The 21075-nt window shown below is 41.9% G+C and overlaps 1 protein-coding gene across 13 annotated transcripts in view; it reads left to right on the forward strand.

Annotated features, from left to right (window-relative positions):
• The window catches only part of DMD (dystrophin), a 1302935-nt gene that overhangs the window by 1249781 nt on the left and 32079 nt on the right, over positions 1-21075 (forward strand). For 8 of the 13 annotated variants that reach the window (XM_086766697.1, XM_086766715.1, XM_086766672.1 and 5 more), the window contains 6 exons: positions 2372-2538; positions 4678-4789; positions 9768-9904; positions 10685-10723; positions 17811-17876; positions 19203-19268. In XM_086766697.1, the coding sequence (XP_086622823.1) occupies positions 2372-2538; positions 4678-4789; positions 9768-9904; positions 10685-10723; positions 17811-17876; positions 19203-19268 (587 nt within the window). The remainder of the gene's footprint in view (positions 1-2371; positions 2539-4677; positions 4790-9767; positions 9905-10684; positions 10724-17810; positions 17877-19202; positions 19269-21075) is intronic. The other 5 variants (XM_086766731.1, XM_086766707.1, XM_086766680.1 and 2 more) reach the window with 3 other exon arrangements.

A 21075-nucleotide genomic window follows, 5' to 3' on the forward strand; every position in this document is an offset into this window, starting at 1 on the left:
CACTGATGTCCTGCAGCACAAGGCAGTATCTGCTGTTCTGAACAAATTCTGTGGCCGTTGTTGTAAGGACTTTATTGTACTTTTGATTTTCTCTCTTTTTCCTTTGGGGGAAGGAAGAGTCATGTAGCTACATGAAAAAAACAGAGGAGTAGGATTTAAATCAGAAGCCTTCAGAAATATTTCAGTGTGTGGGAAAAAAAAAAAGATTATTCCATTTCATATAAAACCTGTAGTAAATATTAAATTGTGAAGACTTTATCTGAATAGCTGTAGGTATGTTGTGGTTTGACGGTTTTACCTCTAACATCCAGAAAGGAGGTATATGACTGTACTAGAAATCCATATACTTGGATCTTAACTGTATTCATAGGAGTATTTAGATGGTTTCCCAAACTAGCATCTCAAGAAGAAAGCCCTGACCAAAAACCCTCTTTGTTTCTAAATAACCAAAGTATTGCAGCAGCATTTGAAGCCAATTTTAATGCAATGCATTATTCAGGAGATTTTCTGGTTTTTTTTTTTTTTTTTTTTTTCCACATCTTTCTTGTGGCCAGAGGTTCTGCCTAGGAGACTTTGCATTTTTCTCAGTCTTCAGGTATTGATCAGTTAATTTATTTGTCAAGATTATAAACAGTGTTAGCTTTAAAAAAATAAAAAAAAAACCAGCACACAGGGATTGTTTTTTTTCCTATAGCACTCTCTCCTTTAAATCCATTGTGATTTTTTTTTCTCCAAAGCCATTGCTAGCATTTTTTAGTTGAATAAGGTTTTAGCTAGGTCATACTAAACTCAAATTTCATGAGAAACTGGAAAAGTAAATAAGAATAAGCATAAAAATATCAGCACTCAATCCCCTGTTCATCTTGGTCCATGTACATGATACATCAATGCTTATTATTTATTTAAATGCCTCAGATAGGTTTGGAACCACAAAGGAAGACAGTCTGCCTTGTGAAGTTTGAAATATGAAAGACTGGCCCACAGAGGGCTGTACTTGAAACTCCAGAGAAAAAGGAAAACAGAGGATGTAAATATATTCAGCCCATAAATATGCTGTTTCTGTTGGGTAGCATGGAAGGAAATGTCTCAAGGAATTTGAATTAGCGTGTAGTGATGTTTTAGAGAAATGGAGCGGGACAGTATCCCGCTTCGCTTGGGCTGTTCCCTGTGCAGACCCATCCTCCTCCCTCCCGTCCTCCCCTCCAGAGCACTTTGCTGTTTCAGCCTGATCCATCGCCTCGCTTGCAGCGCTGAAACCAGCTCCCAGGTTCTCAGATAACTCATTTTGTGCTGGCTCTGCACCACCCTGCACATTTCTGTTCCTGGAAACATTGCCTCGGTCACTTCACTGTTTTCCTTAAAATCCCTTTTGAGGCTCTTTGCGTTTATTGTGCACTATCCTTTGCAGTGGCTAGTCTGTCCGTACAGCGTCACCTCTACCCATGTAAGTAGATCGCTGTTGTCCCCTGTTGCCTTGTGTTTCTTGTCTCTTTGCTGTGCTGCCAGGTAGGGGTGATAAGTCATTTCTTGCTGTGTGCACGGCGCCTGCTGCAGTGGGACTCAGCTCTGTGACTGAGCTGCCTCGAAGTTACCGTAGAAGAGACACCTGAAATACTCATAGTGGTTAGGATGTGTTGGCAGCAGAGGAACGAGACTGCCAGGAAGTTTTCGTAGGCTTTTTTGCTGCTGGCAAAGAGGTGAAAGTGGGAGGTAGTGGAATATGAGGCTAAATCAATTGTATTCTGTGGGACAAAACTGTATTGTGTTTGCGGGCAATGACAGGAAATTTAGAGATGATATGATGGAAAGAGAGAGTTTGAGGCATTTAAGGAGGCAGAGAGATTACATGTTCAACAACAGGCTTGAGAAGGAATTTGAATGATTTCTTTATGCGTGCATGTAGAAAAAGGGTCAGTATGATAATGAAGGATGTCAAAGAGAAAGGATTTTTGATCAAAAGATGTGCAATTTTTATGGCTTGGATAACACAAACTGTTTTTAAAATAGGTGAGAAGTAGTGCTATGCAGGCTCAGATAAGAGAGACGGGAAACACAAGATCAGGCATCAAAGGTGATCCCGTAAGTGGATGATTTTCTTGGTGACAGAGTACATGGCAGGGCTGTCTATTATAATAGGGAATAAGAGAAAGATAGATTTGAAATGTTAATAATAGTATTCAGTTTCTGGCTTGAAGGCAGGATCGTGGAGTGTTTTTTTTTTTAACGAATGGCTGAACTATGGGAAACGCTCGAGTATGTTCGGGGAAAAGATACAGAGTAGGCAGAAAACAAACAGCTTGAACTGTTAATTAGCTGGTAGTAGACAGATCACTTGCGCTCAGTCCCTGTCTTTCTTCCCCCTGTGTTACAGGCCAACAACAAACCGGAGATCGAAGCAGCCCTCTTCCTGGACTGGATGAGGTTGGAACCACAGTCCATGGTGTGGCTGCCCGTCTTGCACAGGGTGGCTGCTGCTGAGACCGCCAAGCACCAAGCAAAGTGTAACATCTGCAAGGAGTGCCCAATTATTGGATTCAGGTACAAGCTCGCTCCCTTTCCATGTGTACTACTGCTTGGTGGATCAGGATCTTTGCTTGTTTCCAGGTGAATTGTGTGCTTGGTCTTATGCACGTTGTTCAGGGAAAAAATAATTGTGACAAGGCACGAGGAAGAGTGGCACCTGGAGTGGGTACAGGTATGCCAGAGTTGAAGAGAAGAAAATGCATCTGTCAGTTAAGATACAACCCTTCCTCTGTGTCCTGCTTTTGCCTGCAGCCTTTCTGTGTCTCAACCAGAGTGCTGGTAGATGGCACAAGTGATACGATTTGCTTTATTTTCAGTCTGTGCTATACGTGCAGCTACATTTTCTGAATTGAATCCTAATGAATTCCTTTCTGTCGTGCTATAACGCGAGAAAGTGCCTTGAAAATTCACAGGCGCGTAAAGCTACGTGTGCGCGTTTCTCAGAGAAAGAATGTAGTTGGTGGAACATTAACCTGGAGTGGGGGAAATGTTGCTGGTCTATTTAAACATCTGGATTGACACCATGGTTACTATGGCAATGAATAAGTCACTGTGTTGTAAAGTGACTGTGTGTTGGTATGCCTGTTGAGAATCCACTTAATGGCTAAGTAAATACTCACTTCCAATTATGCCTAGACTTGTTTTATCACTTTGCTTCTCAATAGCTGCTTTGTGTGATTTCTGTCCTTTTTATGCACAATTTTCTTTGACCATAGGCATTTCTTCTTCTATGCTGTCGTGTTGTTTACAAAGAGCTTTCTGTAATTTTGTTTCTAAAACCCAGATAGACAACAGCAGCAAGCAGTACCACATAGCAAAGCCATCATTTTGCTCTAATCTGGGAGAGTGTGAATGTTGCTTTTATGTCTGTAGTGGGGCAGTGCTTTCTCCTATGCAATTTCACAGGCAGTGGGAAACAGGGGAAATAATGAAGGTAGTACTTTGGTTTGGATTTGAGTTTTTCTTCAGTGAGGCTGTTCTCTAATCATATAAATTCTTCTCCTTCTACTTTTATTCCCCTTGAATATCTTAACTGGGAAATGCTACATGTTACTGAGGAAGAGCTAGGGATGAGATTTGAGTAGCTCCACACATCCACAAAGTCTAATTTTCCCATTCCCGGATGTGATTTATGAAAATACTAAATGAATTACGTGGTTTTGTATAAACAGACAAAGACAAGTAGGTGGAACTGAAAAATGCAGCACTTGGAAAATCAAAGGGTGGGAAGTGAATGGATAGTCTGTAGTGAGCAATGAGAACTTGGGAAGTGGACACTGGAGCTCTCTGTTTGCGTCTAATTTTACTTGTCTGATCTCATCTGACTCTTAAATTTATATAACAAATCTATTATCATGATAGTCGAATCTGTCTGTTGCAGATTTTTTTCTCTGGCTTTGCAAGTCATTGAGACCCTGTGTACACACTTGACAAAAAGATACTGTGTTGGAAGGCTTTCAGAAAGCTAATACTGTGTGCCTCAGTACGTGTAAAACAATGTTCTTTTGAGGTCATTGTGGCTGAGCTGCTTCACATATTTGGAACAAGACAACCCTTATGCCTCCGACTCTTTCAAGCATTTTAGCATAACAGATACAACAGTTAGCTGTCTCATAGAACTAATGAGATTAAATAATGACCTGAAAGTGCATTTGGAGTTTTGCATGGATGGAATGCCATACAGAAAAATTATTTTGATAGAAGTGCTAGGAAGGACACAAACAAATTCCTGCCTTGTATGCAGCACTTAAGAGTTTGCTGGAGTGACTTGTTGAGGAGGGCATTACTTATTCAGATTTTACTTCCTCAGGACATTCTGTATTAGGACTCAGGACCAAGAGCATAAGAACTGAAGTTAGCATTACAGAAACAAAAAGATGTAGTGGTGTCTTTCGTGTGTTAAGAGAGTGGTTGTGTAGAAATCTTTGCTGTTGCCCAGTGTTAAAAATTTTTTTGAAGATTCAGATCTTTGATAAACATCTGAGGCAGCAATATGTGTCCCTCAGTGGCGCATATTGCCCAGCACTGCCCAGCATTGCACAGTATGTGCCATCTCAGGGAAGAGAACTCACTGGTTTTCTTCTCAACAAGCTGATAATTAAGCATTCACGAACAAATCTCTGAAGCCATGGGTTTTTCTTCCTCCTTTTTTAGGTACAGAAGTTTAAAGCACTTTAATTATGACATCTGCCAAAGCTGCTTCTTCTCTGGCCGTGTTGCAAAAGGTCATAAAATGCACTATCCCATGGTGGAATACTGCACGCCAGTAAGTAGCTCTTTTACTGACCCTTACTGTCCCTTCTTATGTAGAAAGGAAAAACTTCATTTCCTGTGTGCAAGGTAATGGAGCATTTGTGTGGCTTTTCTTCCCCCTTCTATAATTAAATCACCTTTTATATACTATACATGCCAGCCATTTCTGATGCTTGGTAAATGATACACCAGTGATTTGAAGTAAATTGAAGTTCATTGTTCATACAGTGCTGTGTCATAATACATTATTGCATGCTAATGACTTATTCCATGTTCAGTGCCGTAGTTCACTTTATGGATCCTGCAAAAAGCCTGTGATTTGTGCAAATGTTCATTTGTATCTTAGGTTGAAATGTTTTCTCCATATCAGTGTGAGATTTTTCTTCCTTTCTGCAGCAAGTTACCGCTTCACTTGTTTTCCCCACAATGCTATGTTTGCATTTTTAAGTTCTTTATTATTTAGTGCTGCTTTTGTATTATGTGAGCATTTGATGATACGAAATACCAGGGAAGTTCTCAGGAGTGGCAAGTTAGCTTTCATTTCTGAAGACTGGAACCTGGGGAGTTCAATGGAGCACAGTGCAGATGTACTACATTGGTGATGTGGTGAGGGTCTTCACCCTTGTTTTATAGCTCTCAAAAGGATCACTTTTGAGTAAACATTTCTTCCATACCAGACAGCTGGCAAAGGAAATTCCCTATTACTCTCTCTTTGTGCTTCTTTTTCTTTTTTGCTGCTCATGACCAGGGCAGAAAGGCGTAAATTATAGGAGCTCAAAAGTTGTCCTTCTACGATGCAGCATGATTGAGCTTTCAGCTGCTTTTGCAAGTGTTTGTGGTGATCTTGAGCCAGTGCACTCTGTGGTTATCGTTTCCTAGCATGACAGGATGGTCCCTGGTATTGTACTTTCATCTGCTGGTCAGATACAAATGGTGAAAATAAAGCGTCAAAATTATACGTGGGCTAACCTCATAAAGTTATGTGAATAGTTCTGTTCATCCTCATCCAAACAAAAAGGCATGGCCAAATTAAAGTAAAGGTTCTCAGCTTTTCTTGGAAGCTTAGGAAAGAGAGAGGAAAAAATATTTCCCTAAAATTTTATAGCAAAGCAAAACCAGTATTTTTGTTAGTTTTAATTTATGGATATTTGTTTACATTCTCTATCAACTTTTACTGTAGCATTTAAATGGCAGTATTTACTCTGAATCTCTGCAAGGGCAACTAATCTGCGTTTGCTAGCTTTTAGTTGATGATATTCATAGGCTGCTGCTTTTCAGCGTCGTTCCCCAGGGGTTGAGGAAACTGGAAAGGGCGATGTGCCTGAACTGCTGCACAAGTCAGAGGGAGATGCTGGCGCTGCCCGGGCAGGTCTGAACAGACCTCTCCATCGCAGGCATTCCTAGAGCAGCATCTCATGATCTGAGTCGTAGGCAGAGGGAGCGAGCGAGCGACCGACCACATCAGAGCATTCCTTCCAGCTGCAGCTGAATACCTCCTTGCTAAACTGGCTAAGGTTTTGTTTTACAGTTTACCACTTTTACTCTTGCTAATAGGTGACATGGGAGATTTGTGAACAGTGCAGAGGGCACAAACCAACATCTTGCTACTGTTTTCTTAACCTGTTCATAAGGTGTGTTTTGAGGAGAGAGAAACGAAGGATTGTGCGACACCCCCACAGCCTGCGGTAACTCATTGCAATGCAAGGTCCAGCAGGTTTCTGTTCTCCCTGAAAATACAGGTTACTAACAGGCAAACATGGTGGTGAACAGAAAACATGCAACCGCGTCCGGATTGCTGGATCAGGATAAAGAACTATTCACAGTCAGTACATTTTTTTCTGAATCCTGAACTCCAGCAGCCCGTGCTAATGTGCCATGCCTGCCTGCACCAGCAGCTAGTTGAATTAGAGAAGGATTAATTCGGGGGGGCAGGGAAAAAGTGAATTTGATGCACAGCAAGCCCTGATCTTTTTTATGTTTCTGCTATTCAAAAAATAAACCCAAGTACTGTATGACTGAACAAGACATCCACTGAAGCTATCATGCCTAGTATGTAACTGTTTCCTAGATGAATGAAAAGGGTTTTGCAGGTGGCAGAGCATTTTTATTCTTCTTCCTCCAGACAAATCTCTCTCCTTAAAATGCATTTTGGCAGACAGAAGATGTGTTGTGCCTTCTTTGATGTATCTTTGCAATAGCTAGATGTGCACAATGAAGTGTTTTGATATTTTTATTCCTCCTCCCTCTTACTTCCAGGAAGTTTTGGAGCACCATAACATCTTTAATTCTGCTGAGGAGAGACTTGAGAACTCATGCTAACTGTCTGAGGGATGTAGTAACTTTTCCTCTCCTGCAAAAGGTTGGGGCATAATAAAGGCAAGGCAGTTGCCTAGTTTTCATTTAGACAGAAAAATTACAATGATTATTCTGGAAAACTACACAGCTCGATTTGTTGTTCAAAGAGAGGTGACTTTAAAGAGATTTCAAGCAAAGCATTGAAGACAACTTCTAGACTGCAATTTAAGTGTGGGATAATTTTTCTCTTTGGGCTTAATAAACAGTAAGACGCGAGCATAGAAAAACGCCTTGTTAGAAGGAAGCATGTCAAACAGAGATACCTATTTACAACATAGTGCTTACAGTTGGTGCCGAGGTCTGGTGTGGGGCTTTGCAAAGACACTTCCTTTTCCCAAACTGGGAAAAGTAAGATGGTGGTAAAGTTATGGAATAGCTTTGGTACATGCTTGACTTAGCTGCCTGTCAATTGCTTTGATTTAAGAGGGCTGGGATGCTGAAACTGTGCTGTTTCTTCCTCGTAAAACAATTCTGCTGAGAATTTTGGTTTGGATTATTTTACTCTGAAAATCATGTATAGTAAAACATATGTGGAGTAAATCAGAAAGTTTGGCTGAAAACAGCCTCCCTTTATCATCCTGTCCACATAATAATCACATTTTCTTTGCCTTTCTTGTGCTCCTTGAACAATTTTTGAATAGCAGTTGGGTCATATGAGAGGTGCCTGGTACTTCTAGTTGTCACTGGAAGATATATTTTCTTCTTGGGATTCTTGTGCTGCCAGCTAGACTGGAATGTTTGTGTGCAAACACACCATTCTACTGTTTGGTTGTCATACAGAAGGTTCAGGGGAGCAAGGTGGACTATCAGTCCCAGGAACGTTGAAGCAGAGTGTTTTATTGTTGATCATACCTGAAAACACTTAAATCCAAATTACAGTCAAATGCAATGGAAAGTGTTCACAACACTGAGACTAGACAAGGCAGGAATAAATTGTTACAAATGACACAGGTGAACAGACTGGACAGAAAGCTGGGCTTAATCCATTTAGGTGGAGACTAAATATTAAAAGTTTTTCTCTGTTCCCAACTGACGCGCTCTGTGTGCTCTACTGATGGTTAGGAGCTCTCCTAGCAGGCATTGCAGACTGCGTTCGGCAGAGGGAATTCCCTCCTGCTGGGGCACGCGAGGCCACCTCAGTAAATCCCCTTTCCAGAGTCCTCTGAGTGGTCTGGGCATACTTAGTGCCTCCCTTCCCCAAAATGTCTTTATTTCTGATGTATTGAGGAAATGATACTTAATATTATCAAGCATTATCTCAGTTTCTTGAAAGTATAGATGCTGCTATACTGGCTTGTAGGTTCTGCTGTGTCTCTTCTCTGCCAGTCGTTGCTCGTACTGAATTTTCCTACCAGACTGACTGACTGGAAAGAGAGCCAAATTCTTCCTGGCTCTATGTGAAGCTTGTAGGTGTTGTCAGTACATGCATTTCAGTCTTTCTGCAGATTATTTTTCAGGGCATCCTTAATTTATCTACCCAGGCAATTGTTAAAAATATATACATCTGTGTTTCAGCAACTCTGTGAAGGTTGGCTTGACTGACAGATCCCAGCACCTCCTTCCTCTCTAAATAGAAGACATAGAACTCATTAAAAAATGTCACAAAGATTAACTTTTCCCTGATTTCTTTCCTTCAAATTAGATACACTGGAGAAGCAATATCATTATGTAGGTCAGGAAGAACTTAATTTACTGTAGAAGAGCAATATTTCAGGGTCGAGTGTCTGCGAGGTGCAGTGAAGGGAGTGCAGCCCGACTGAAGTAACTGAAGTCTTCCATTAAAATTTTTCAGAAAATCGCCCGACTCTTAATCAGGCTTGCAAGAAGTCTTGCATCTTCCCAGCAGGCATCCTTTGAACTCTTCCTAAGACATTCTGCTCTTTAGGAAGCTAATTCCACTTTGTGCTCCTCTGCTGGTCTCTACAGCAGCCAGGAAAGCCAACTGCAGGCAAGGGAGTAGAAAACTTTGTGCAAGTTGTACTCTCCTCAGGGTATTGGTCTTAAATGCTTGTTAGCTTCAGATTAAATAGGCGCAGGAAGAAATAACTGATCTAAGAATTTTGGGCAGCTCTCACCTGCTTTTTGTTTCTCTTTAGTTGAATATTAATGGCAGAGGAGGCTGAGAGGGGAAGCTAGAAAACGTACCAAGAGTACGTATCTGACTTTCACAGACTGACAGGTTCATGAGATGTAGATGACGAGCGTGTGGTAAGAGTCAGGGTCCAGCCAGTGAAGCAGCTAGCTGGACATGTGGACCAGCTGTGTATCCTCTGTTACAGCCATTTGAGTGCTGAACAGAAAACAGGCAGAGAATCCCCCGAGGTAGATGAGGAAATGACAACTTCTTGTCTAATTATTATTTGTCCTTTGAGGTCAGCTGACATGAGGCATGAGCCTGTCAGGAGTTTTTAGAGCTTGCCTTTTTCCTCCTTCCTCCCCACTAGCAGTGTTGCTGTATAGTACATTGTAAGGTGATGGTGATAAATAAATAAAATTTGCGGTTCCGGAGCTCAAGCAGTTGGCAGCTTTACTTGGTGTGGCCACAGCTCTTCCAAGTGACCCAGCAAAGGAAGAGGCAACCGAGAAACCATAATAACCTCATGAAAGGTGATTTCATTGTGATTTGTGGCTTTCAGACAACTTCAGGAGAAGACGTCCGTGACTTTGCCAAGGTACTAAAAAACAAATTTCGAACAAAAAGATATTTTGCAAAGCATCCACGAATGGGCTACCTGCCTGTCCAAACTGTCTTGGAGGGAGACAACATGGAAACGTGAGTAGCTCTAAAGTGTCCAAGTAGCAATTCATTCGGTATGCTCTTTGAGCTCCTCAGCTGGTGCCAACTCCCTTCCCTTCCTAAATGCATAAAGCCTCTTTATTTTTTTCATTTCTGTTAACCTTGGCTGGCAGGAAAACACAAGCTGGGATTCCAATTGCCATTGCCTTTATCTGTTTTCACCTGTCCTTATACAGGAACTTCAGCTTCAGTCAGTAAAAGAAAAATACTTACCATCTTACTGACGGCCTGATGAATTTCTAGGTTTGATATGGCAATTTGGAGACTACTGATCTCTTCATTAAATTTTTATTTGTTTCCAAATGGGTATGTTTCCATGGTTTTATTTTTTTAATTAGGCTACTGTGTTTGCGAGCTTCCCAGCTGATTTCTTCTTTTCTCACTTTATAAATTTAGTCTTATTAAATGGCTTTGATGTCTTTATGGATAAAAAAAAGCAGTAATGATGCACATGGAGAAATCAATGAATTAACCCGGTTCCCGTTGGGTTTTTTTTCAAGCTTAATCAGTTGTTTAATGGCAATTGCACACAGCTTGTTCTCGCTCTCTTTCTTTTTCTCTCTTTTTTAATTTTAGATTTCAAATTTTTTCCTCACTTTTTAGTTGGTTGCTCTTCACAATCATTCATGTTTGTCTGTTGATTTTTTGGTTTTTAGTTGTTGTGATTTTTTTTTTTTTTATTTAACCTTTCCGTAATTATTTTGCTGCTGAGTTTCTTCTGCCTCTCTCTTCACCTCCTCATTTTTTGTCTTGCAGTCCTGTTACTCTGATCAACTTCTGGCCAGTAGATTCTGCGTGAGTACTTTTGCTGAAGTGTGCTGCTGCTGCTACTGCTGCTGCGTTCCTCACTTTTTTTTTTGTTTGTTTCTTTATTTAGTTTTACATAAGTTCATTTCCTTCTTTCTTTATTATTATTTTCTTTGGTGCACTCTCTGAAGGAATGTTTTGATCCCAAATGAGTAGAATGAGATAAATCCAGGAATTCCCAGCAATCGTGGATTGTGTACTGTATACTCTTTCTGGAGTATGTATTTTCATTGAATTAACAGGGATTTTGGTGCAGTCCTACTAATGCTTATAAGAGTTTGTCGTTTGAAAGCCTGTGTTTCTGAATAAGTGTCGATCCGTCTGACTGTATACTAAATGCTTCTTGAAAGAGAGAAACTGAGCTGAATGGATTTAATTCAGTTTCAGGAATGACATCGTTTTGTAGATAAAGCTGTAATTTGTTTTTATGTGCAACTGTGCCCACTCTCACACTGATGTGCCACAATTAATCCAAAGCTCACTGGATATTTTATTACAGTTTTTTAGATACAGTAAGATCTGTGAAGGCAGGTTGAAATGAGGAAATGCTTACTGTATTTTTTTTCAGAAGTTAAACTGGATTTTTCAGCTATGAAATGGATTTTCATTCACGCACCGTTCCTGCACGTGCATTGTTTTACTGTTGTAGTAATACCCTCAGCATAAACTAAAGATATATATACTTACCGCTGTGGCATTTGCTACTACTAGTGTTACATGGATGATTTTAGAATAATGTTAAATAAGGGTTATTTTTAATTCACATACTAATAACTAATGATAAACTAATAAATATAATTTTATATATTTCTATATGGTGAAATGTATATGGCTTGCACCTTCGTTGAATTTTTGGTAGAATAATGTTCTGGTTTTGTTAGTGAGGGGGGGCCTAAGGTGGTAGCTTCTGTAGGAAACTGCTAGAAGTCGCTCCCCTTTGTTCAGTGGACTCGGCTGGGCCTAGGGCGGACCTGCTGCTGGCCAAGGCCGAGCCAATTGGTAGCAGAATGTCCCGTGATAACGCCTCTGCGATAACGTATTTAAGTAGGGGAAAACAGGAAAAAGAGGAAGAGAAGATGTGAAGCAGCTGAGCGGGGGGCAGAGAGGGGGAGGCGCGAGCCTCATGGGCCTTGCAGGCCTCACCCTCTGGCCTCCCGCCGGGCAGCCGACTGGGCCCAACTCGGCCCGGCCCGGCTGCAAGAAGTGGAGAGGAGATGAGAAGTGAATAAGATGTAAAAAGGATCCTGAGAGGCGTCTGCCAGCCTGTTGTGAGGAACGGCTGCAGACGCCAAGGTCAGTTCAGAAGGAGGGGGAGGAGTAATATGGCTCCTGGCCAAGATTCCTCTGCAACTCGTGGTGAAGACCATGGTGGAGCGGGTTGTCCCCCTGCAGCCCATGGAGGTCCACGGAGGGGCAGAGATCCACCTGCAGCTCGTGGAGGACCCCACGCCAGAGCAGGTGGAGGCCTGAAGGAGGCTGTGGCCCGTGGAGGGCCCGCTGGGGCAGCTGTTCTAGAGGGACTGCACCCCGTGGAAGAGATGACCCACGCCGGAGCAGTTTCACGAAGGACTGTGGCCCGTGGGAGGGACCCCACGCTGGAGCAGAGGAGGAATGCGAGGAGTTCTTCCCCTGACGATGATACAGCGGCGTAAAACAACGCGTGATGAACTGACCGCGACCCCCATTCCCCTTTCCCCCCCCGTGCCGCTCGGGAGGGGAAGGTAGTAGAGATAATGTTAAGCCCGGGAAGAGGGAGGGGTGGGGGGAGGTTATCTTGTTCCCTGTCTCATTCTCCTGCTAATTTTAGAAAATAAATGAATAGTTTTCCCCAAGTCGAGTCTGTTTTGCCCGTGACGGTAACTTTAAGGATTTCTCCCCGTCCTTATCTCAAACCTTGAGCCGTTTTTCTTATATCATCTCCCCCTGTTCTCTCGGAGGGTGGGGGGAGCGGGAGAGAGACTGCGTAGTCTGGTCCTGATCAGGGCTGAACTACGACAGTTATTTTGGCGCCCAACGTGGGGCTCGAGGAATTTGAGATAAGGATTGAGTTTAATTGGGAGCAGTAATGGGCAAAACAGGGATTGAACTTGACAAAAGAGCAAAATGATTATGGGGAATTTATTTTCTGATTGTGGTGAAGGGATAAGTGGTGAATTGTTTGTTAATTGTCTACCCACTGTTGGTGGTGTGAGGATATTATTTTGATTTTGGTGCAGGGAATTCTATTTTCTTCTGTTGATGTGTGTGTATTTTACTTATAATACTTAAATACGTAATTCGCAGAGGCGAGGGGTGGAATGTTCTGGTTTTGTTAGTGAGGGGGGGCCTAAGGTGGTAGCTTCTGTAGGAAACTGCTAGAAGTCGCTCCCCTTTGTTCAGTGGACTCGGCTGGGCCTAGGGCGGACCTGCTGCTGGCCAAGGCCGAGCCAATTGGTAGCAGAATGTCCCGTGATAACGCCTCTGCGATAACGTATTTAAGTAGGGGAAAACAGGAAAAAGAGGAAGAGAAGATGTGAAGCAGCTGAGCGGGGGGCAGAGAGGGGGAGGCGCGAGCCTCATGGGCCTTGCAGGCCTCACCCTCTGGCCTCCCGCCGGGCAGCCGACTGGGCCCAACTCGGCCCGGCCCGGCTGCAAGAAGTGGAGAGGAGATGAGAAGTGAATAAGATGTAAAAAGGATCCTGAGAGGCGTCTGCCAGCCTGTTGTGAGGAACGGCTGCAGACGCCAAGGTCAGTTCAGAAGGAGGGGGAGGAGTAATATGGCTCCTGGCCAAGATTCCTCTGCAACTCGTGGTGAAGACCATGGTGGAGCGGGTTGTCCCCCTGCAGCCCATGGAGGTCCACGGAGGGGCAGAGATCCACCTGCAGCTCGTGGAGGACCCCACGCCAGAGCAGGTGGAGGCCTGAAGGAGGCTGTGGCCCGTGGAGGGCCCGCTGGGGCAGCTGTTCTAGAGGGACTGCACCCCGTGGAAGAGATGACCCACGCCGGAGCAGTTTCACGAAGGACTGTGGCCCGTGGGAGGGACCCCACGCTGGAGCAGAGGAGGAATGCGAGGAGTTCTTCCCCTGACGATGATACAGCGGCGTAAAACAACGCGTGATGAACTGACCGCGACCCCCATTCCCCTTTCCCCCCCCGTGCCGCTCGGGAGGGGAAGGTAGTAGAGATAATGTTAAGCCCGGGAAGAGGGAGGGGTGGGGGGAGGTTATCTTGTTCCCTGTCTCATTCTCCTGCTAATTTTAGAAAATAAATGAATAGTTTTCCCCAAGTCGAGTCTGTTTTGCCCGTGACGGTAACTTTAAGGATTTCTCCCCGTCCTTATCTCAAACCTTGAGCCGTTTTTCTTATATCATCTCCCCCTGTTCTCTCGGAGGGTGGGGGGAGCGGGAGAGAGACTGCGTAGTCTGGTCCTGATCAGGGCTGAACTACGACAATAAACAACAGTGAAATGTATACATTGGAATATTGATTTATGATTTTCATTTGGAGCACAAACTATTGGGAAGTTAAGTGAAGTGCCCTACCTCTAGGAAATTTACACAATCAAGAAATACATCTAGGACTGCAAACCTCATGTGGTTGAGGATTCACCCACGGGAAATGCCAAAAGGCTGGAGCCAGACTGAAATAGAGGGGCTTTGAACGTTAGGATGCACTTTTGTTTATAAATGCATCTGGGGATGGTTGCAGCATACTGTATACTCAGCTGTGGATCTAGATTTCTTACCCTTTGGAACAATTGCGAAGTTAAAAGTGACATTTAAAGCAAGCTTGCTTAATATGGAATGCCATTGTTGTGTCTGACATAACGTGAAATCAAGCTGCCATAGTTACTCACAGTAATAACATCGTAGTATGCCTACACTAACAGCTTCACACCGTACACTACAGGGAGTTTAACTGGCATGTAATACTTAAGAAAACTTCAGAAATACTGAGAAGCAGGATTTGTATGGAGAGATTGCAGCTTTGACCAGACCAACTCAGGTATCTTCCTGAGCACAATCCTTTCTTCTGGTCTGGCAAGAAAGCAGAAAATTAAGAAATGAATAGTGGCTGGAAAGAAGTGCTCTTTGTTTTGTTCTGCTAGCTTTGTTCATTTCCCTCATGCTAGACCACCAGCCTCACAGCACAAGTTACTGAGCTACCCAAGTTTAAAGCTATTTCTCAGTTACAGGGCTGATTCTAACTTTGGCAGTCAAACCTCTTATTCTGGTTATCATAAAACTTTCCCCTGTTTTCCAAGAGCGTCCTTTTTTTTCTGATGCTTTCATGCCAGTTTTCTGGTAATCTTCAAAGTACTTCAGAAGAGCATAACCTGGCAGCATTCAGCACTGCTAGTGCTATCCTGATATGAACATGTGGTGTACGTAGAACTGTTTGTAAATACATACATATATATTTTTAGGTCAGAGGTTAGTGATTCTGACTGCTAATTATCCAGTATTTTCAACAGATATTCTGCTTGCCAGGCACTGAAGGGACAGGTCACACTTTTTGTGAGAATTTATGTCTTTTTACTTGGACTGTGGGCTGTCAGTGGCACAAATACAACTTACTTGATTCCACACTTTTAAGAAGCATCAGCTGAAATGCTGAACAGCAAGAAAAGTGCCCTTGTCCTGCCAGACCGGTCTCCAGGGGTGCAGGGAATTGCAGGAGGTGGTATTTGCCACACAATCGACACTCAACTGGAATTCCTGCAGACACCAGCTTAAGCAGTGCAGCTGTGGAGCGCTTGTAAAAGGGTGGTTATCTTGGCTAAATATTGGCTATGTCTCTTAGCCTTTTTGCTGACTCTTCAAACTGATTAGGTGGGCTGAGTGTGTGTGCTCAGAAAGGAAGGAGAGTGAGCTCTGGTACAGATGGTCATCAAAGAGTATGTCTACACAACAGCCTGCAGTGCGGCACGGTTGCTCTCAAGCTGGCTCAGATACTGGCAAAAACGTACCTCTGAGAAACTAAATTCAACACACAGACTGCAGTGCTTCTCAACAGGTTTACTTTCTTAAGCAAACTTTTAAAAAGCTGTTTGAGGTAGATCTCCATTGCAGCATGTTCTGAGGTGGAGACAAAACTGGAAATGTAGCCTCATTCCCTGCCAGCAGTTGATGGAGAGACAGAAGCAGCTTCAACAAGTTGCACAACGCTGTGTTGTCTTTAAAATATATATGTATTTTACACACCTTGCTCACTTCTGAAGGTAAAGCAAGTATGCAGTCAGGCAGTCGGCCCCATCCTTTGCCTTGCACTGCTCCCAAAAAGGACATCACTTCTCTTAATTGCCCAGTTGGTCCCAACCAGAGGCTATCCTTTCCTTTATACTGGTATAAATACATCTGCGATGCCAGGGTAAGAGGACTGGGAGAATGATCCAGCTAAAAACTAAAGCTGCTTTTAACACAGATTTCATAGTCTGTGCACAGTATTAGCAGCAAGATTGGTGTGTGCCTTGAAACCAAGACCTCTTCTTTCATGGGTAGTACCAGCTTAACATCTACTGTGTGTCAAACAAATTAAAAAATGGGGATAGCCTCAATTTATCAGAAAACCATTGTTGCCTTTGCTCCATAATCCGCTGCTCTAGAGAAATTGCGTCCTTTTCCCCTCCCTCCCCTTCGGTGTAGATGTTCTTACACAAAATAGGATATTAAGTTCCAGAGAAACAGTTGCCCATCTGCACTGAATCTCTACAGTACTGAGGAACTCTGTGAACTCTCTGTCCTCTGGTGTGCTGTGGTAGTGTTTGAACGTGTGATGGGTAGAAATACAGTCAGAGGCCAAAGCTCTTTTCAGACCAAATGGGATTCATGATACTTAGACTTTAACAGCTTAAAGAGAACAACTTTTCTGTTCTGTGAGAAGAGACATTAATGATGATCGATTTTTTGTATCCAGCTCTACGAATGCTGAAAGATCCTAATTTTCTAGAGCCCTTTGCAGGCTGATTAGAACACTGGAAGATGACCAGTCTAGTAGATTTACTGCAGGATTATCAAACTCCTAACACAGGAGCAATATGAACCGTAAAATTATTACAGTTTTGCTTTATAACCAGTAAGTACAAAACTTACCTGCTCTTGCAATGTCGTGCAATCGCCATTGGGCAGACCCAGGCTGAACCACAGTATCCAACAATTTAAAATAAGGGGAAAGTCATTCTTCAGCCAGGAGTTCCAGAAGGAGAGTTGGCAGAGATGGAATAAAGAGAAGTAGAAATTTAGCTGAAATACAAGACTGCCATACAATCTGGGAAGCTACATCAGTTTTTTTGTTATGCCAGCACCTCCTGACACACGTAGACTGGCAAAATCCCACACAGCAGCAAAGGGTGCTCTCCGCCCTGCGTAGGCAACATAATTCAATGGTGGCGTTTTCCAGAGTTGAGGCTGTAAGAAGCAATACTCAAATTGTTTTTGTCAAGAAAAAAAGTGAAGAGGACCTCAGACCATCTGATTTGTCAGGCAGAAAACCCAAAATAGTTGACAGTGTCCTCCTATATAACACACTGATCCACGGTTCGGATTGCAACTCTGGAAAGACAGTAGGCAAAATCGTTGGTGTCTGCAGGGTGTTATTAAAGGCTCATTTTAGACATTTTATGTTTCTTGTATTTCTAGTTGCTCCTGGAGTAGTCCTTAAAGGCTCCTTGAGGTGGGATGTGCTGGAAGCACACACTGGAGCAGGGCGGGAGGCAGAGGAGAGGTTGCCAGCAGGGCTTTCGCAGCCGGCGCAGGGCTGCGCGTGAAACAGAATTACCAATGCAGGAGGCAGGTGTGGAGGGAAAACTGGTGTGAAAGCTCGTCCATAAATCCTTTGGAAAAGGGTTCTTTGAGATTTGGTGTGAAGAAAAGTTGTTGCAACAGATGGATTGCAAATAGTCAAAATCCCCAGTACTACAAAACGTTGCACCGGCGACTAGAGGAGGCACACACAGTGCCTGGAGTTATAACTTGCTGTTTATCAAACATAGCATAAGCATAAGGCATTGAGATGTGAGGGTATAGGCATAGATAAGTGTCTTTTTACTTTTAAAGGGGTATTGTTTGTGATTAATCAGTGTTTTCTGCCTTATAGGCCTGCCTCGTCCCCTCAGCTTTCACATGATGATACTCATTCACGCATTGAACATTATGCTAGCAGGTATGAGACCAGCTGGACATTAGGCAGATCTTTCTCTAAACAATCATTTTTTAAAAAAGAGTCCCAGAGGCTAGCTGCTAACTGAGCACTTCTTAAAGAAACATAGGGTTTGGGGTTTTGTTTTCAAGGCTCAGGGATACAGAGCATCGCCCATGGCTGCTACTAACTAGCCTGTTGACTAACTTGCATGCCAGAGCACCTGTCTGGTCCAAAGTGGCTTTTAGGTCCTGTGGGGTCTTCATTAAGCTGTGCACTCAACTTACCAACTTCTTAGTAGTGCCTGTTGCAGCAAGACAAGGGATAATGGTTTTAAACTAAAAGAGGGTAGATTCAGACTAGATACGAGGAAGAAATTTTTTACAATGAGGGTGGTGAAGGACTGGCACAGGTGGCCCAGAGAGGTGGTAGACGCTCCGTCCCTGGAAACATTCAAGGCCAGGCTCAGGGCTCTGAGCAACCTGATCTAGTTGGAGATGTCCCTGCTCCTTGCAGGGGGGTTGGACTAGATGACCTTTAAAGGTCCCTTCCAACCCAAACCATTCTATGATTCTGTGTAGTGTTTTGTTTTTAATACGGACCCTGGTGAAATGATACAAATCAGAAGAGCAGAAACCTCCAAACTCTTTGTGAATCTCACGTAGTGTTTTAATGTTAAATAATTCACCTTGTGGAATACCACAAACAGGGTTTTTCCTTGATTTGGAGGATTAAAATAGTGGTGTATCGGTGCTTTAGTTCGCTTGTCTACTTTCATACTGCTCTTAAGAATAAAAAAGTGGGTTAATTGCACAAATATGAAAATATGTTTTTCCACCAGGTAAGCAAATTTGCTAGGGTTGAGGTAATGAAAAACAGTTACTCCAACCTCCTCTTTCTCTCCCCCAAAATCACATGATCAGGAGAGATATTTCTGAGTTATGCAGGATGTTTAGGAGAGGCTGGACTGGTATTACAGTTCTGATGATGATGACATTGCCAGGTACAAAGCAATTTGTGTAATCCCCTGGCATCTTAAGGCCTTTCTTTGATTGTGGAATTAATTAATAATAAGGAGTGGAATATGACCTCAGAGAAAGAGTTGGAAACTTAGAATTGAGTTTAGCCTGGTCATTGTAACAAATAAACAATCCTTTGCAATAGCTTATTGCAAAAACTTTTTGGTAATCAACAGTGAGTATAAATTAATTTGAGTTTCAAATTCTCTAAGTCATCAAAAACATCACACTATTTAATGCTTTCAGGAATGTTAGAGCAAAATGTTAGAGAAAAAAAAAAGTTTCTGGAAAACAGAATTGACTTTAATGGGTCTTGTTTATTTTTCCACAGGCTAGCAGAAATGGAGAACACCAATGGTTCTTATCTAAATGACAGTATTTCACCTAATGAGAGCATGTAAGTAGGCTGATTTAATGTTTTTGACATGTGTTTTCTTGTGAAGGTTAATAACTTGTAATGAAATTTTGTAGTGCGGAATTTGCATGGCCGTGTACCACATCTGGTTCAATTTCATGATGAACTCGTGTTCTTTCAATTTGTATTGTAGTGTCTAGATTCATGGCTTACAGCTTAACACCAAATTTATGTGACAGATGATTGATACCTTCAAAATTAAAATGACTAATTTCTTCCCAAAAATTACTGATTTGTTCAGCAAATAGTTTCCATATTGGAAAAAATGCTCATTATCTAATGTGTTTGAAGGACAAAGATAAAAAGGTAACCCTTCTATCTGAAATGGAAGCTTAGTCAAGGTTAAATTGCTGTAAGCTATAAAACATTGTGGTTGAAGTGTCATTCAAAAGGTTGATGGAGTCAAACAGAACTCTGCAGTCTACAAACACCTGAAATACATTGCAGGTGAAAACAGGAGGGACTCATCCTCGCCGTGAAATATTAGAAGTAGTAAACTTTAAGTTGGACAGATCACTGACAAGCATTCATTGTGCTACTTTAAATGTAAAGCCGTAAATAAAAGTTTTAATTTTTTAAAAAGTAGTTCAATCTAATGTCACAGAGATCTTTTGTGGTTTTCTCCTCTCTCATGATTTTCTTGATCTTGTTTATTCTCTGAATGAAAGGACGTAGAACTAGAAAACTAACTGTGAGCAATGCTTTCTGAAAACAGGATAGAAGCACATAAGTCATTGTCGTGCCTGCAAATTTGGTCTTATTTCAATAACAATGTAGAAGTCAGCACAGATTTTAAATTGGTCAAATATGAAAAAACTCAAATTTCATCTTTTCTAAAAGTCATATTTTTTTCTGTTCTACATAATCTCATCCTTACCACAATTTAAGGTGTAGATTTTTTTGAAAATTCAGACAGAATCTTCTTTTCACTAAATTTTTAGTGTTCTTTTAAAGCACAGTACTCTAGCCAATTTTCATTCACTTAAATTGAGATTCCAAATCATTAGTATTTTATAAGGTTGGTTGTAAGCCTGTGAGATGTTCTTGGATAGTAAGTAATAAAGCTGTTTGCTTTGCTTCCAAATAGTTTTTGACTTGGGAGGATTGTTACCTACCAACTTTGAAAGAAAATCCCCTGTACAACCAAGTACATTGTTTTAATATATTGGTTCAAAAAGGAGAAAGTTAAAATGACATCTCAAAACTAATACATACACAATGTCACTATAGTTTCACGCAGTTAATGAAAACTTTTTTCCCAAGTTGTATGTTAATATTGTATTGTTATGGATAGCAGTAATGCTATAATAGGTGGAATTTCCAATTGTCCCCACTGAAGTATTTCAGTGTCCTTAGTCACAAAATCATACATAAGCAGTATCCTTTGTATTATACTTCAGTCTTACTGTTCAATTCAGTTAATAAGTTAACTACTAACTATCCAGTTTGTTACTCAGTTTTTCCTGTTAAAATTAAAATAAATCTGTACATTCTGAAATTTGGAAGAAATATGATCCAGATACAAATTGCAGCAAAATAAAGCTCACCATGAAGTCACAACTGTACTTCTTTCAGTTTTGTTTGTCAGATTACGCTTAAGTATTGTTTGTTGACATTCTTATGGATTTTGGATTATCTGGCTTATAATTGCAGTTAAGAGTGATAGATGGGGACAGGGAAGGAGGGAAGAAAAGAGATAATGTGTATATATACCACAAAACATTTCTGTAGGTAGTGTCGTTGCAATTATGTATACAAAATATGTGCAGGCTGAAAATCACACAAAAAG

The sequence above is a fragment of the Chlamydotis macqueenii genome, chromosome 1 (genome assembly GCF_036417535.1).
Source record: "Chlamydotis macqueenii isolate bChlMac1 chromosome 1, bChlMac1.mat, whole genome shotgun sequence".
Taxonomy (NCBI): Eukaryota; Metazoa; Chordata; class Aves; order Otidiformes; family Otididae; genus Chlamydotis; species Chlamydotis macqueenii.